The sequence below is a fragment of the Gadus macrocephalus genome, chromosome 8, assembly GCF_031168955.1.
Source record: "Gadus macrocephalus chromosome 8, ASM3116895v1".
NCBI classification, from domain to species: Eukaryota; Metazoa; Chordata; class Actinopteri; order Gadiformes; family Gadidae; genus Gadus; species Gadus macrocephalus.
In genome coordinates this window covers 18,006,486-18,022,784 of record NC_082389.1, presented here as the reverse complement: position 1 = coordinate 18,022,784, position 16,299 = coordinate 18,006,486, and the positions used below count along the sequence as shown (strand labels likewise).

The window sequence follows — 16,299 nt, the reverse complement described above, 5'->3', positions numbered from 1 at the left end:
TGAAACCCGCTCGCATGTTGTGAGCTGAATCTTTGTTGATTGGTTGAGAAATGCATCAAACAGTACTTTTTGGTAAAAAGTACATTTTGGTCAACAAGATAACCATGTCACATTAATACCGCTGTTAGAAGATATTCTTTCAATGAAAAGGTAGATTTTCACCTGACCCACCAGAGATTCCATTTATTCTTCTTTAATACAGACGATGGGCTTTTGTGACGCACAACAAAGTCTTTGTTCGCTTTGCGACGCCAAAATAAATCCATTCCGATGGTGCCTTTTATGAATACATTTGTTGTGTGTGTGTGTGTGCAGAGAAGGATATAGATTGACGTCTTGTCTCTTTTATGAATCAGGGCATTAAGGTTCACTAAAATGAGTAGATAATATACTGTACACCTAGCCCTACAGGAAGTGATGTAGTTAGGTGACCTAGGGGTCAAGGACCCCTGCGTCTCTTTAATATGAAAGAGGGCCTCAAGGATATACAATATTACATCTGGGGGATCTAGCCCTAAAGGATGTGATTCACAAGGCATCATCAACTGTGCCATTGAAACACACTGTAAATAAAAGGCATTGCAATAAATTCATCTAAATTCAATGGAAAGAGACAGAAACCTGGCCTTTAGACCTATCAACCAGGGGACGCAGTGGGATTACTCTTGAGCCTTTGCAAAAAGGGGGCCACGTTCATAACCCTTACCCTTATCCGCATGGCATCTCTACCCATCTTGGAAGGGCACAGAAACGGCCTTGACCTCCAGCCAGAGGAAATGGGCCTAAAAAAGACACTGGTTTGAAGTTCCCCATTTCAAGTGCAATGGAGATAGAAACTCACATGTGCGGGGAATGCAGACCCTCCGTGTTGTCCTCTGAATATGAACAGATACCAAACATTGGGAGCGATGTGTCTCTGGGAGGCTGGCGGGAGATCCAGGCCTCAGATCTCAAAGGACCGAACAGAAGACAGACGGACCCCCAGTGCTGCGGCCCCCGGGGCCACCTTTCTCCTTCCCTCCCCTCCAGGTCTCCCTCTACCTGTCCCTCCTTTCTCCTGGCTGACTCCCTAATCCCCCAGAATGCGTGGAGGACACTTTAGACATAAGAAGAGGAGATAGAGTCCCCGGGGGTGGGTCGCTATCTCCGTACCCCAGGAGGGATAACCGGATTACAGACAGTTTGCACTGCTGGCCCTTTTTATTTCTTTTTTCTTCTCTACCTTCCATCGTGCTTTCCTTTTCTTCAGAGGAGTTATGAGAACTCCCACCAAACACTGTCTGTAACAACGGTGTTTAGTGCTACACACTACAGTAAACTACCGTTTCATACACTCAAGTAGGCCTACACACTGTCTAATATACGGCACTGTCTAGTATACGACACTGTATCACCACACACTGCCTAGTATACTGTATATAGTACGACTGTAGTAGCTGATAGTCGCTTTGTGACAAACAACACAAGATCACTTTGCCCTCAAAGACTCTGCAGCACGCCTATTTCACGCAAAAACAACAAAAAAAGCATTATTTATTTAGCTTGCGAGGCCAACTCTTCCTCCAGCGCCAGAAGCTGTGGGCAGATCTTCTGTTTCTCTGTGGAAGGTAATCAGTGTCTCTGCGTGGCGGTGCGTCCCCCCTCTGTGTGTGAAGGCCTACACCTACGGCGCGCTGATAACAGCACAGCCACGAGGAGAGAGATCACCCACCCGCCAATCATCTGGCAGCTCCCTGCACGGCTAAAGGGCCAACCGCTTTCCTAAAAGAAAAAACGTCTTTATCGTCTGCACGCCGCTGATGTGGAGCGCGCCGCTGGATCTTCGATGTCCATTTATTTGTGCCTTTGAAGAGGCGTGCGGTGCAGTGGATTATGTGAGTGAGGAGATATAAAGCCCTCCTCCCGCTCCTCCTCACCAGTGGCCAGTGGTCGCCCGTGGTGGCCTGGTATCTGTAGTAGACTCACCCCTATCTCCGGCGGCCCCATCCCGCTCCAATTAGTTGCCGCTGGCCCCAAAGTGCTGGACGACGTCATGCTTCTGACAGGCTGCTGCTCACACTGTAAGCATTTAGTGTGCTGCTCACACGTGTCGCACAGCTTCAGTGTGTCACACATAAACTTGGATGGTTGTTTCGACATATTTTCCTATCATGATGTTGTATTATTAATGTAAAATACCAAATTGGTCTTTAATGATCTTATGTGATCATGTCTCCAAAACAGAATACTGGAAGAACACGGCGAATAAACAATAGCCTAACTTTCTCTTAGATAACTGGTCTTTAAGTAGGCTATATTTCCGTCAAAGTAATCCTGTTGTTTCAACTGAAATGTGCTGATGAATTATGTGAGCCTTAAGTTTGCAGCTTTACTTTAACTCCCCAGACGAGTATTTCTAACAATGTCATTTCAATAACAGGTAAGGGGGAATAGGAATACATTTGATCAGATAAGGGAAAGTGATTATGAAAACTGTAGCAATCGATGCAGTCCTGTAGGGCAAGTGAATTATGCTTATGATTAGTATTGATTTTCTAAACTAGGAAGTGAGGGACTCATAGGTTAGGCGAGACAATCGTATACATAATAAGTAGGCCTATGTAATAAGTGTCAATAATGTACACGGCAGAAACTATGCAAAGTTTTAAAACAGCCCTTCAAAAACGTATGATACTGACACATAAGGTTTATTTTCTTGCTTCTATTTCAATCATTTCTGTTATGTACATATGGTTTGACAAAAGAACCCTTAAATCGTGTGTGCGCGCGCGTGTGTGTGTGTGTGTGTGTGTGTGTGTGTGTGTGTGTGTGTGTGTGTGTGTGTGTGTGTGTGTGTGTGTGTGTGTGTGTGTGTGTGTGTGTGTGTGTGTGTGTGTGTGTGTGTGTGTGTGTGTGTGTGTGTGTGTGTGTGTGTGTGTGTGTGTGCCTGGTTAGGTATTGATGCATTGTTTAGTGGAGGGATAGGGGGCCTTCTCCCCATTGGCCCGGGGGCCGTGACAGCCGTTGCGGTGCGTTGTGGTGCTGCGGGCGGTCATGCCACCTGCACTCTCCACAACAAGCTTCTAACTAGATCCTGTGTGACATTCCTTCCCTGTAGGGCATGTCTCGTTTTCTTGGTCACTTTTTCTCATCCCGCGCCTCTGCAATTTAAAGCATAAGTCAAATTATTATTTGTAATAGTTTATATTTATCTAACATTGACCACCTATCCTGTTGCTGTTTTAACTCTAACTTCGTACGTGGCGGACCAGCCTCTGGAGAGGCGAATAGAGTTATTTAGGTTTTTGTTCTGTTGACTTTGGGAAATGTCTAAACCTCTAGGTCACATCAAGAGACCCATGAACGCGTTCATGGTGTGGTCCAGGGGCCAGAGGCGGAAGATGGCCCTGGAGAACCCCAAGATGCACAACTCGGAGATCAGCAAGCGGCTGGGCGCCGAGTGGAAGCTGCTCTCCGACCCCACCAAGCGGCCGTTCATCGACGAGGCCAAGCGGCTGCGCGCCCAGCACTTGCAGGAGCACCCGGACTACAAGTACCGTCCCCGGAGGAAACCCAAGAGCCTGCTGAGGAGAGACCGCTTCGTGTTTCCCCTGCCTTTCCTTGGGGACACCGCGGAGCATTTGAAAGGATTTCCAGCGGACACTTCTTTCCTCAGCGCAGATAAAGCCCGGGCTCTGCTGTCCCCCGCCGCCCCGTCCTTCTCCTTCCTGGACCCCATCTCAGCGCACTTCAGCACCGGAGCTGTCCAGCGGCTCAACGACCTGCCACACACTCTGCCGCTCGGGTGCCTACCCTACGCGAACACTTTTGGATACCACCAGACCGGACCGATGGGGAGTTTGAGTTGCCCGGGGCAGCACAGCCACACGCACCTGTCCCCGAGCAGTCCAGGGTACAGTCCCGGGTATGTGGTTCCGTGCGGCTGCAGCAGCGCGTGGTCAACCGCCGCCGGGCTGCAGCCGCAGGTCGCCTACATCCTGTTCCCCGGAGGACTGCATGCCAAGAAGGGGCTGCTGGACCCCTACACCTCCGCAGGGTCAGGCCTGGGACGCGGTGCACCAGGGGACGTAATGCACACATGAACCAACGACATACACGAGGGTAACCACTGTAATGCATTAAGACACTTGGCAGTCTATTTAATGTTGTATGTGTGTCCTTTGGTGTTACTTTAGAGAAACTCTTTGAGAGGAACAGTTGAAAATATGATGTATAATTTGAATACAGGATTGCACAAGATGATGATTCCCCGTCGGTTTTGTTGCCTTGTTGCCATTTTAAGTTTCAAATAGTTTGTCAAAATCGTTTCACTTTATAACCAACCTGCAAATATCTTGGTTTGAGAAAGAAAACATCAGTTAATGAAGGTCTGTTTTGAAAATGTTTTTCTCTCCCTCCAAAACATGCATTGTGAATTTATTAAAGTATTGAAAAATCCAATGAGACTCCTGAGATCATTTCCAGGTCACATCTCGCCAAAACAAAACCACCTCTTATTATTTAAAGTCCAAGCAATCCAAAAATTAACTGATGATTATTCTCGGATTACAAATTCTCATGAAAAGAAACAAGGAAAACATTGAAATACCACTAGCCATCCAAAAATAGAGTCTGCCTCCAAACTACACCAACAATGAAGAGAGTAGCTATATAATTCTCAAGGATTTTTTGAGTACATTATTTCTGGATTTTATTGGTTACATGTTTCCAAATACTAATCGTTCTGTCATAGAGAGAGAGAGGCAGAACTATGATAAGAAACAAACTTCTCCTCCCAAACTGTTGACCGAGTGATAAGCTACGCATGAATCATAGAAATGAAATCAGACACGTTTTGATTCCACAGTGTGTAAATGAGTAATGAGTGCCTGTACTGAAACTAACAGGCCTGCCTAATGCTATCAAACGGTGAACACTGAGGTCAGTGTGGCATGTTGAAGTATCGCTCAAGCCTTTTCTTGCTTTCCTGTGACCTCAGCATGTGCTTCCTACATATTGTCATGAGAGTGAGCTCTGTCAAACCTATTGAAGGAGGAAGATATGTTTCTTTGTTGCTGATGTGATGCAGGATTTGGGCTTTTTTGGGAGGAAGCTACCAAAATATCAATTTTCTAATGAAACAGTGATTGTCTTCCAATACTTAAGGCCTGAGCTCCAGCCGCTGAGACCCTGATCACTTGTCACGTGGGTCCTTCTCTCTGCTACCCAGTATTTTCAAATAGCATCTATTGACTGACAGATCAATCTCAGTTTGTATAAGATGACTGCTACACCTATACCTTCAGTATACAGAGTTTAACATATACAATCCAAAATCGACTTTGGTCCTTCTTTTTTTTGCCTTGTTTTTTGACCTGTCACAGTTGAAGTTATTACGGCCAAGTAATTGTTTAAAATGTTAACCAGATTGTTTGGCTGCCAAAAAAAGGAATCTGAATACTCAAATGGACCAACCACAGATTGGAGTACACGTGGGGCCCTGCATGTATGTTTAATATCAACCCCTTGGGGTATGACGCTACACCTGCATGTCCTTATTCATGCCTTATGCTTTTTGAACGGCAGTTTCTGGGGCCAGTTTCAACTGCTGCCATCAGACGATGCAGCGTCCCGCTGCGGACCGAGCCGTGAGCTCCCTGATGGTTCCCCCAGCGCTGTGTCACGCAGTCCGTGATTGGTGGATACGACTATTATTTACATTTAAAAGTGTGAGATACGCCCGTCGCCATGGCAGCCACACCTATCGACACAACCCGCCCACAAGCAGGTTCCCAGGGGGAGTATGTGTGCAGTTCCAGCGTGTTTGTATGTGTGTGTATGTCCGTATGTGTGTGTGTGTGTGTGTGTGTGTGTGTGTGTGTGTGTGTGTGTGTGTGTGTGTGTGTGTGTGTGTGTGTGTGTGTGTGTGTGTGTGTGTGTGTGTGTGTGCAAGCTCCTGTGCCGGCCAGCCCCTCCCCTGGCTGCTTACCGTGTGACCACATGACCAACTGGGTGGCGACCTCGCCCACCGCAGGCGGGCCACAGGCATCACCCCCTCCGTGTCCCGCTCAACCCTTCATTTCCTCTCTGAGTCGCCGCGCACCTCGCCGCCTCCTCCACCCCTCTCTCGCCCCTCTACTGCTCTCTCTCTCTCTCTCTCTCACTCACACCCTGTAAGCGGAGACCTCCGAGTCGGGTTTAAACTTCTACTCACACACACGACCCACCGGTGCACACCGCGCCCCTCGACCCCGGGGCCCCCGACCACAACCACCGCCTCGGTCTGAGGAAGAGGAGGGAGAGGAAGGAGCATGGCGCCCACGGTTCTGCAGACGGGCGGCTTCATACTGGGCGTGGTCGGCGCGGCCGCTCTCATCGCCGCCGCCGCCATGAACAACTGGAGCGTGAAGGACCGGCAGGGCGACGTGGTGACCTCGGTGTACACCTACAAGGGCCTGTGGCGGGACTGCGAGACCACCTCCTCCGGCCTCACCGAGTGCCGGCCCCTCTACGGCCTGCTGGGCTTCTCAGGTACACGGGGTGGGAGCGGGGTGAGGGTAGAGATGGTGGGGGTGGTGGTGGTGGTGGTGGTGGTGGCCGTGGTGTTGTTAGTGGTTGTGGTAGAGATGGTAGGGATGGTGGATGGTGATGGTGATGGTTGTGGTGGAGGGGTTTGAGTTCGAAGTGAAGGAACAGGAAGCTCTAGTGAACAGAGGATGTAAATGCTTAATAAGCATTGGTTGAGTTTAGTAAAAAAAAATATCTGTTAGAATTATTATTATTATTATCTTTTAGTAAGTAATGTGAACTACGGACAATGTGAAGGTTTGTCTTGGAATTGTTAAAAAAGCTGTCGGGGATAAGAAATTTTATTTGAGTGGGACAAAGCAATATTTTGCTTTTGGTTCATTGCGCCTTGCTTGAAATTGACCTTGGTTTGGATGGATGGGGAGGAATAGTTTTGTTAGATTTCCTATATTACAGGAAAAACTGGATTATTCTCTCAAAGGTTAAGGCACATGGTCTTTCAGGAATAAGGAAATGGGTTCTCCTGTAACTCGTAGGCCTTACATTTCCCAACATAATTCAATCTCGGGCGTCTCTGGCCTCCTGGTATCAGTGTTGACTTAAGCCCTGATGCATCATGGGCCTCTATACCCGGGCCTTCGCTTTAGTCAACACACTTATCAGAATCAAAACCAACAACGCACAAATGTCAGGGCGCCAAGAAGCAGAACCAGGAGATTAATTAATTTAAAAACAATGTGTTTTGATTGGATCATTCCTCAATAGCTCAAGGAACTGGTTCAGATACTTACTTTTGCCGTATTGATTGACAGCTACCTGATTTGATGTTTACAATGAGATGAGTTATATTCATATGATATATCGAGACATTAATCAAAGCAACATACAGTGAATTCAGGTCATTAAGTACAGAGTAAGAGACAGGTCATTAAGGAGCAGGTAGGGGTCAGACAGTACAGAGACAGGTCATTATGGAGCAGGTAGGGGTCAGACGGTACAGAGACGGGTCGTTAAGGAGCAGGTAGGGGTCAGACAGTACAGAGACGGGTCGTTAAGGAGCAGGTAGGTTAGACAGTACAGAGACGGGTTGTTAAGGAGCAGGTAGGGTGAAACCTGTTAAGAATCTGACCCCTATATTTCTCTACCCTGTTAGTGTACACTAGAGCACTGGGTACAGATTGTGGTTCATAAATCATGAAGAAGTCCCAGTAGGGCACCAATTGGGTCGCGGGATAATGCAAATACATATGCCTACATGCCTAGTCTCAAGGTTTGAGAACTGACAACAGAGATATTGCTTAATAACAACGGAATACATATAATAAAAATCCCAGAATGTTTGACATGTTATTGAGACATGTTACTGCACTAAGTATCGGTGGTGCGTAATGGGGACACAGGTAGCCGCCAGGTGGGGTCACGGCGTGAACCCCAGAACAGCCTGAACCACAACGTGGATTACTGGTTGTAATCCTCCGTGTCTCTGGGTCCCCCTGCAGGCATGTTCCAGGCAGTGCGGGCGCTCATGATCGTGGGTGTGGTCCTGAGCGTGCTCGGGGCGCTGATCTCCGTTTTTTCCCTGAAGTGTCTCACCATGAACAGCATGGCCGACTCCTCCAAGGCCAAGATGAGCCTCACCGCCGGCGTCATGTTCATCATCGCTGGTAGGACGACGTCAAGCTTTCATTTTTGACACAACCTCATGAAACCCCCATGAGCCCTATTGGCCACCCTGTATACTTATACACAAAATAAGTGTCACATAAGTGACAAATGTGTGACGAATAAGAGTACAATTTATTTTTGTTTGTTCTATTACTTAGAATCGTAAACATTTGTGGTGAACAACGAAATGACCACTACACAATACAAACCTCTGTCTCTCTCTCTCTCTCTCTCTCTCTCTCTCGCCTTCTCTCCCTCCCTTCCTCCCTCTCTCCCCTCAGGTGTGTGTGGCATTGCGGGGGCGTCTATCTATGCCAACCAGATCGTGGCCAGCTTCAGGCAGGCCAGCTACAACCCTAACTACGGTGGGGGATACCAGGGGGGCATGGGAGGAGGAATGGGAGGAGGAATGGGCGGAGGAATGGGAGGAATACCAAGGTACATCAACGGTCTATTGGAGCTTGACCTTCTCTCTGTCTCTGACTCTCGTTATCTTCCTCTCACTCTGTTTCTGTCTATTCCTCCTGCTCTGTCTCCTTCTATGTCTCTGTCTGTCTCTCTCGCTAAATGTTCTTTCTATGTCTAGTTTATATTTATATTTCCCGTCACAAATATATGCAAGTAGATCTCTGTGTGTATATTGAGATAAAGCCACATAGAGAGAGCTCCTGGAAGCGTCTAGCTTGTGGCGGTTCTGCTGGTGCTGAGCGCTGCTCTGCGTCCCGCCGCAGGTACACCTTCGGCCCGGCGCTGTTCGTGGCCTGGATCTCCAGCGGGGTGCTGCTGGTGGCCGGGGTGCTGAAGAGCCTGGCCTTCAAGGGGATCATGGACGAGAACAAGTCAAGGTGAGGCTGGAATACCAAACAACCTCCAGGGACCTGTGTTCACCTTTAGGAGGAGCCGCTAGGGGTTAGGGGCGTCTCGCTCCAGGAGGTCTCCAGGTGGCCTGGAGACTTTTGGGTGGGAACCCGGAACCCCTCGGCTGGGGGGGGTCCAACACGCTAACCCCTGGCCTAGACCATCCTGCACTTAAATAATATATAATAATAATACTTTAAGATGGAATATATTCCATGTTTAAGACGGTGTATTTGTTTGCATTGTTTAAATCAGAATATCCTCCTAAAGCATGTTTGTCTCCTATGTCGGTGCCTTTGCGTTGGCAGTTACCCAGGAGTGGCCTACAAACCCAAGCCACAGAGCAAAGCGGAACACGACGATCCAGAACCGAAGAGGGAGATGCATAAATATGTGTAAAACAAGGCCAATGTTGAGCTTTAGGTCACTGAAAGATGATGCATCCTCTATGTTTTTATACTCCGTTTAGCCACTTTATTACTGGACCCCTTTTCTTTCGTCACCCGTTTCTGCACAAGATAATTTTTTTCAAAATAAGAAATGTTTTTCTATCTTAAATTGATAATTTAGCAATAAATTAATTGATATAATTGCCGTTTTCTTTTTATTAAAGTTTTGACTTGTAAATCCAAAATAAACAATTTGCCAATGTTTTTTTTGTTTTGTTTTTTAATAGCCATCACCTTAACTGTAAGGACGGAAGACTAATGGAGTGAACTTCTATCTCTTCTAAACGACGTACAGCTCTGTATACATGCAATACCGAGCTATACCACTAGAGGTCAGGCGTGTGACACGCAGGTTCTAAAGTCAAAACAAGAATTAATACGATTTTAAAGCGCCCCCAACCATTTGTACCCACAAAACATCACAACGCAACGAAATCGGTGAAAGATTGTTTTTATTGTTCCATAGCAACCACACGACTCAACCACTCAAAAACAAAAGGGCATTGAAGAGCCTCAGTGTCTCTGCCAAGAGGAACGCTCACCGGGGGAACACACACACATCAGACCTCACACGCCAGGACAAACTGGTTTACTGTGAGCTCGTCACTAGAGTCTGTCTCCTGGCAACAGCGCCCCCGATCGGAGGGCCACTGAGGCCCAATCATGGAGGGGCCCCTAATCACACACCTGGTGGTGATGAAGGGGCGAGCAATGGAACAAAACAAAGAAAATAAGCACAAGGACTTTAAAGGTAAAAAAGGAAAATAAAAAAGGATGGTAATTCCGCGAAAAACTGATTAGTTTGGAAAATTCAGCACATGATTAAATCTACACTTTAAGGTCCCTTTGTTCAGTGATGATGTTCTACTAACGACTCCTCTGGGAAATATAATTTGGCCTAAACTCTCAAAAAGAAGAAATTAATCTTTCTTTGCTTGTATAATTGATTTTACCTTGGTACAAAAGACAGTCTAGTCAATCAGTTACTCATCGGGCAGGCTACAAAAATTAATGAAAAGGGAATTGATAAGAGAGCATTAAAGGGATGCCGTCATGATCTAGATGCGCTCCAGCTTCTCGCTGAGGAACTCCTCCACGCTGTCCGTGTTCCACTTGAGGATGCTGAGCTCCTCCTCCATGTTCCCCGCCTCGTCCAGCAGCTTCAGCACGGGGTCCGAGCCTCTGACGTACTGCAGGGCGGGGGGACAGAAGAGCATGGGGTCACTCGGGGGTCAGGGGGGGGGGTCTCTTACCCAGGGTGGATCACAGTGAGGTCAGATACACCTCAGTGAGGAGCAGGGAGGTGGCAGGGTCGACTTGCGTACAGGTCGATTGTGACATTGGGGATCGAACCCAGTGCCTTTAGTCTGGGAGTTTAACGTCCTAGCCACGACACTTTAATTATAGACACAGGACTGGTTGTGGTTGCTTTAATATTGTTCTTGTTAAAAAAATAATTAATTAATTAATTATATTAATTTATTTGACTTATTCATTATTGAGAACAGGTGATAGTCCAGTCAAACCACAATCGCACCCTTGAGACCCATTCAGGGAAACATTGCAGGGGATTCTCTCAAAAAAAGATGTTGTGCATGCACTTCAGAAACAGGTCAACATTATCTCACCTTGATCTGAAGACCTCGAAACATCTTTGGCTTGTCACTCCGGACGAAGGCTGGAGGAGAGCGCGTGTTGGGGAGACGGAGCGACAGAGACGACAAGCAAATGTTGCCGAGGTTAAGAGGCGTAGTGACACGACATAGCAACACATCAAACACAACAAGGTCTCTTAAAGCCCCCCCCATGTAATTAGCAACAACTGCTAGCTCCCCTGAGTACACAGCGTCTGTGGGGAGGGGGGGCAGGAGCCACAGCTGAAACACAACAAGCCATATGGCTTGGATTCAAGTCACCATGCCCGGTTATAACAGCCGGGTGGTCCCACCTAAGGCATTACAGGGTCAGACTCTGGCAGCACAACAGTAGCTTTGCAACACTGACGCCAATGGAGACAAACCTTTCTTCCCAACTCCTCAGAACTCACATTTGAAACATTTAGCCGTTGTAACTTGCTAACCCCAACTACAAAGCATTTAACGCCGGGAAAGACAAGGTACGATGAATCACAACAGACGCTGGGTGAATAATTAAGACACGGTTCTCTCCCAGAGGAGGTACACAGAGGAGCCATCATAGTGGATTGACAGTTGAACCGTGGCTGCAAGATGACAGCTGCTCACCTTGGACTTGGGGGAACCTCCCCAATTTTCATCCACAGACTTCCAGGATGGCCCCTGGGTAGAGCTGTGGAGAGAGGGGAGGGAGAGGATTAACACAGCGTCCGCCTCCGCACTGTCCTGTCCTGTGACAAGAGTCTGAGCAGAGCCCCTACCATCCCGGCTAATATGGAAACACATGGATCAACTTTTGGCAAAGGTGTGTTGCTTATCTTAGCGGTAGCAAGGACATGTGTCAGGGCTGGGATGGTTCTCATCAAAACTTCAACTCTCACCCACTAACTACTCACTCACGCACACTGATTCGCTCACATTTCTGGGACTCAAGTTTCCAACTGCTACTCTAGTAGGCTTTGTATTGCTTTAAACCCTCCACTCACACGCCCGGACCCAGCTAAGAGGCCCGTAACCCACCTAAAAACAGAGGCAACTCAATAACCCTTAACCTAATTAAAAGAACCCTTAACAGACCTAAAAACAGAACTAATCCAGTTGAAAACCCGCTGAACCGACCTCAAAACAGAACATGGAAGTGGGAAGCACGACAATCTATCTAAGGAGAGGTGGGAAAACCAAAACAAGACCAAAGTTTGTTCACTTTGGCTATTATCAGAGTTCAACTGACATGTGACCAAAACGAAGAACCCGTCAACTCCCTGCTGGGACTTCCACAGCAATTATCATAGACATGGTAGTGGGGGGAGGGGGCTGGTGGGGGAAGGGCAGCCCGCAACCTAATGGGGGGGGGGGGGGGGGGGGGGGTAGGTAATTTGATTCTGGCAGGCGCTGTGATTCATAAAGGTGTCCTCCTCCTCGGAGGTCATTAAATGGCGAGGCGGTGCATATGGAGCTGGGGCTGACTGATGGCCGCGTGGGCCGAGGCTCGCTTGTCATCGAGCCGCTCCCAGCGGCGCACGGCGCGGCCGAGGAGACGGCAGCGACACGGCCGTATCTCAAAGCCGCACGGCTCCGTCGGCCATAGGCGGGGGGGGGGGGGAGGGTGCAGGGGGGGGGTGGCTGGCTTACACACAACATGTTCCAATGGAACAGGCCAAGTGTCTCTCTCTCGATCTCCCGCTGGCCAGAAGCCCTGAGAGGTGAAGACAGTGTTTAGACGTTGCGATTGCACGGTCCATCCATTACAAGGTTCAGGTTGGTCCATCACAGAGCCTCCACTTTGCACAGCGATTTGAAATCAGAGAGGATGGAACAGTGGGCAGTTGGACAGCATTTAGGGCAATGCCAGCCCACAACATGCTTCCCTTTGCATAAACTCATCGGTTCATCACCTGGGTTAATCATGCCCACTACATTAGTACCTGCTGCTTTGTAAAATATATTAAAAAAAGAAAAAAAAAAAGACAGAAAGACAGAAAGACAGAGAGAGAGAAAGAGAAAGAGAAAGAGAAAGAGAAAGAAAGAAAGAGAGAGAGAGAGAGAGAGAGAGAGAGAGAGAATGAAGAAGTGAAACAAGGTGTGCTCTGTACTTTCTGCAGTGCTGTTGCTTGGTTACGCGACAAGCTCTAGGGCACTTTGTTTAATCAGATAAAATGACATCTTCTCCTTCATCCTACCAAGCATCCTTCCAGACAAATTAATATTTTTTGAAGGAAGGCAGTAGGTGGGAATCTAGGCTTTACTGTACCCAACGCACACGCATGCACGGCACGCACGAACACACGCAGGATAGCAATGTTAACACACTGTTCATCAGGTTATGTAAACCAAGAGAGAGGGCCGGAAGAGACCGGAGGTAGAATAGACAACAGTGTGCAACAAGACAAGATTAGTTGGTTAGGCAGCTCTGCGCCACCGGATGAATTATAGAACATTTATCCTATTCTTCTGTACACGTCTGTGTGCTTTTGGTGCTCGGCCAAGTGCTGGGATTAAGAGAATTTATCTAACAGGAACGTCTCTTGCCAGACTGTGGTCTCGGTACTACCAGGTGCTGTGGGGAAAAGGCTGCAGGCGGCTTTTAAGTACATTGTCCAAACAATCTTAATGCGACTAGTTACTCACTTTTACTAGTAACACTAGTAACATCCTTTTAATAGCCGCAGTGTCAAAACAATCTTAATGCGACTAATTACTCATTTCTATTAGTAACTTCCTTTTAATAAGTACATTGTCAAAACAATCTTAATGTGACTAGTTACTCAATAGTAACTTCCTTTTAATAACTGAAGTGTCTAAACAACCTTATGCAACTGTGTTGGCCACCATTGACCACTATTTCGATTAACCACCGGAAATCAGCCTTCTTCATCAGTTTACCTCTGTTGCCCTGAACCAGAGTCTGTTTTCACTGGAGAGATAGATGTACGCTCAGTGCACCAACGTTGGCCTCATTTGTCACCGATTTCTAAAAGATAAAAGGATCCTGCTCCACGGGGGCCATCAAAGGAGACGACCAGAGAGTCCTCTTCTTAATAACCTGAATCAACACGTCATCGCTGCGGGCACGCAGGCAAAATGTGAGTTTTGCAACCAAACCTAATCCCTGCATTGGCCCAGCGTGTGCAGGGTACTCGGCCCTAATAGTCAAACCTTTCGCACGCTCCCCTAATACACTGCAACCTGCCATTGATTAGCCATACCATGTAAATAAGTGCATTAGGTCTCGCCGCAACATACTTCATTTGACTAACAGCCCATAAATTGCAGTGACTTCATAGTGCCCGTCGTAATCACTGTGATTGAAAGCAAATTAAACAATGTTTGGAGTATATCCAAGGCTTAAAGTTTCATAAATCCCTTTGTGTAGCCTTGTAAACCCTATTGGACGTCTTTACTCTTTAATAATGAAAGAATTCATCCGAGTCGGCCCTCCTCATTTCTCCTTTTACTTTATTCTCTCTCAGTATGGGAAAGTTTACCAAGATCCTATGTTTGTTCAATAAACTAAAACCGCCAAGATAGGTCTTCACTTGCACACATAGATCTATCCGTCAGTACGTCTATAGCTCCTTGTGCTATCCTGAAATCGCCTGATTAATAATGAATAAATAAATAAAAGATCACAAAGGGCCCGGTGTCGTCTGTCTCACCTTGCGCGCCTCCAGCTGGGCCTCCTGCTGGCAGCACTGCCGGCAGACGGCTGGATCTGCTGAGGCTGAACTCGCCCAGCAGGTCGCAGGAGCTGCACAGCAGGTTGCTGGAGAAGCCCATCTCCCGGCAGGCCTCCGACGTCAGGTCAGCGCCGAACGCCGACAGCTGAAGAGGATGAAGATGAGGAGGAAGGTGAGGGGGAAGAAGACACGAGTGTTGCTGCTTTCAGTGCAGGTGTCAAGGAGGCTGTTGTGTAGCACTTGCTCTGGATCGGGGCAGCGTGGCACAGGTTATTGTTGGTCGTTGTGGTGGAGGTCAATTCGTGTCCCTGTTCTAGTAGGCACTCTCGGATAAGTTGGTGCCTGTCTTGATGCTTACTTGGCTGAGGTAATGTGCGGTGAGCTGTCAGAGCTTTGCCAATAGTGCTGCATTTTATAGTCATATGAAGTGCGGAGAGTAGTAAAAATAGTTTGTTCAATCGCCATTATAAGTTGGTGTGCACAAAACCCCTCGTTCAGCACACATATGTCTGAATAAATTATTGGTAAACTGTCCCTCCACATTCAAAGGTGTGGTTGGGTGCATTGCATTGCGTGGCTGCTGCAGATTATATCAGGTTGACTTGGAACGGGCTTCAACTAGCCTTTCCCTTGTGTATTATTCCAACAAACCTTAAAGCCAAGAGACAACCCCCCCCCCCCCCCCCCCCCCACGCAGTGTTATGTCTACACAGTTTGGTGCCTTCACCTGTCCACCAGATCGCTGTGACCACACAGAGGAGCACAAGCTCCATGATTTAAACTAATGTAGAAGATACGACACATCCGCTTAGCGAAGAAAGAGATAGTCGTGGCGAATCCCTGCTTTGTGCCAATTTGCGTTTTAAAGTAATCCAATGTTTTTGCTTTAGGGTGAAACATTATAGGCCACGTCATTCTGGTTCCTCGGGAAATGCGGGGTAGCTTGAATGCAAATCTTGCGGAATAAAAAGACATGTCACTGTGTGCGATGAATTATCTTGTATTATAAAACGATGCACTCATGAAATACTCCTAATTCTAATCTTAATTTGTGTTCTTACCGTTTGTAGGAGCGAAAGGAGCCACAGGAGATACACTTCCCCCGACATTTTGGAAACCGCTATAGAAGGAAACGACGTCCAGGACCCAAATAATAAAAACGGGGAGGCTGATTCGCGCCTGCCGCTTGTTTCAAACATTACATGTTATCTTCTATTTTATTTGTCCTATTTAAGCTTAACAATAATTGTAATCATTACCTAAAATATTAAAAATGTTTATAAAAAAGTTTTCTAAGTCATACTAAAGTTATTATATATATTCGTTTTCTGGCTTCCGTTCAGTGAGCCTTTCCATTTCTTCTTTGTCAGAGCGCCGTCCTTGCAGAGCGCCACAGGGACCGCCCCCTTTCGGACCAGCCCTGGTTCTGGAAGTAAATATCCTATTCATTTTCTCCATTGACTTTTCTTAAATCACTATATAAAGAGTTTTAATCCTGGAACCAAGGCA

At 47.2% G+C, this 16,299-nt stretch overlaps 3 protein-coding genes across 3 annotated transcripts; 2 read left to right on the top strand and 1 right to left on the bottom strand.

The window, feature by feature from the left end:
- The first annotated feature begins 2,760 nt into the window (after window positions 1-2,760).
- Window positions 2,761-4,430, top strand: LOC132462321 (transcription factor Sox-14). The gene has a single exon (XM_060057808.1). The coding sequence runs from the start codon at window positions 3,306-3,308 to the stop codon at window positions 4,080-4,082; it is 777 nt and encodes a 258-aa protein (XP_059913791.1). The 5' UTR covers window positions 2,761-3,305; the 3' UTR covers window positions 4,083-4,430.
- Window positions 4,431-6,040: 1,610 nt separating this feature from the next.
- Window positions 6,041-10,260, top strand: cldn18 (claudin 18). The gene is made up of 5 exons (XM_060059683.1): window positions 6,041-6,510; window positions 8,007-8,171; window positions 8,454-8,610; window positions 8,904-9,017; window positions 9,339-10,260. Exons 1-5 carry the CDS (start codon window positions 6,291-6,293, stop codon window positions 9,427-9,429), a joined length of 747 nt encoding a protein of 248 aa, XP_059915666.1. The 5' UTR covers window positions 6,041-6,290; the 3' UTR covers window positions 9,430-10,260.
- selenof (selenoprotein F) lies at window positions 9,915-15,914 on the bottom strand. The gene is given in 6 exon segments (XM_060059684.1): window positions 9,915-10,669; window positions 11,108-11,157; window positions 11,723-11,786; window positions 14,770-14,824; window positions 14,826-14,935; window positions 15,852-15,914. Coding segments are annotated over 6 exon segments (459 nt in total). The 5' UTR covers window positions 15,900-15,914; the 3' UTR covers window positions 9,915-10,537.
- Between the last annotated feature and the right edge of the window lie 385 nt (window positions 15,915-16,299).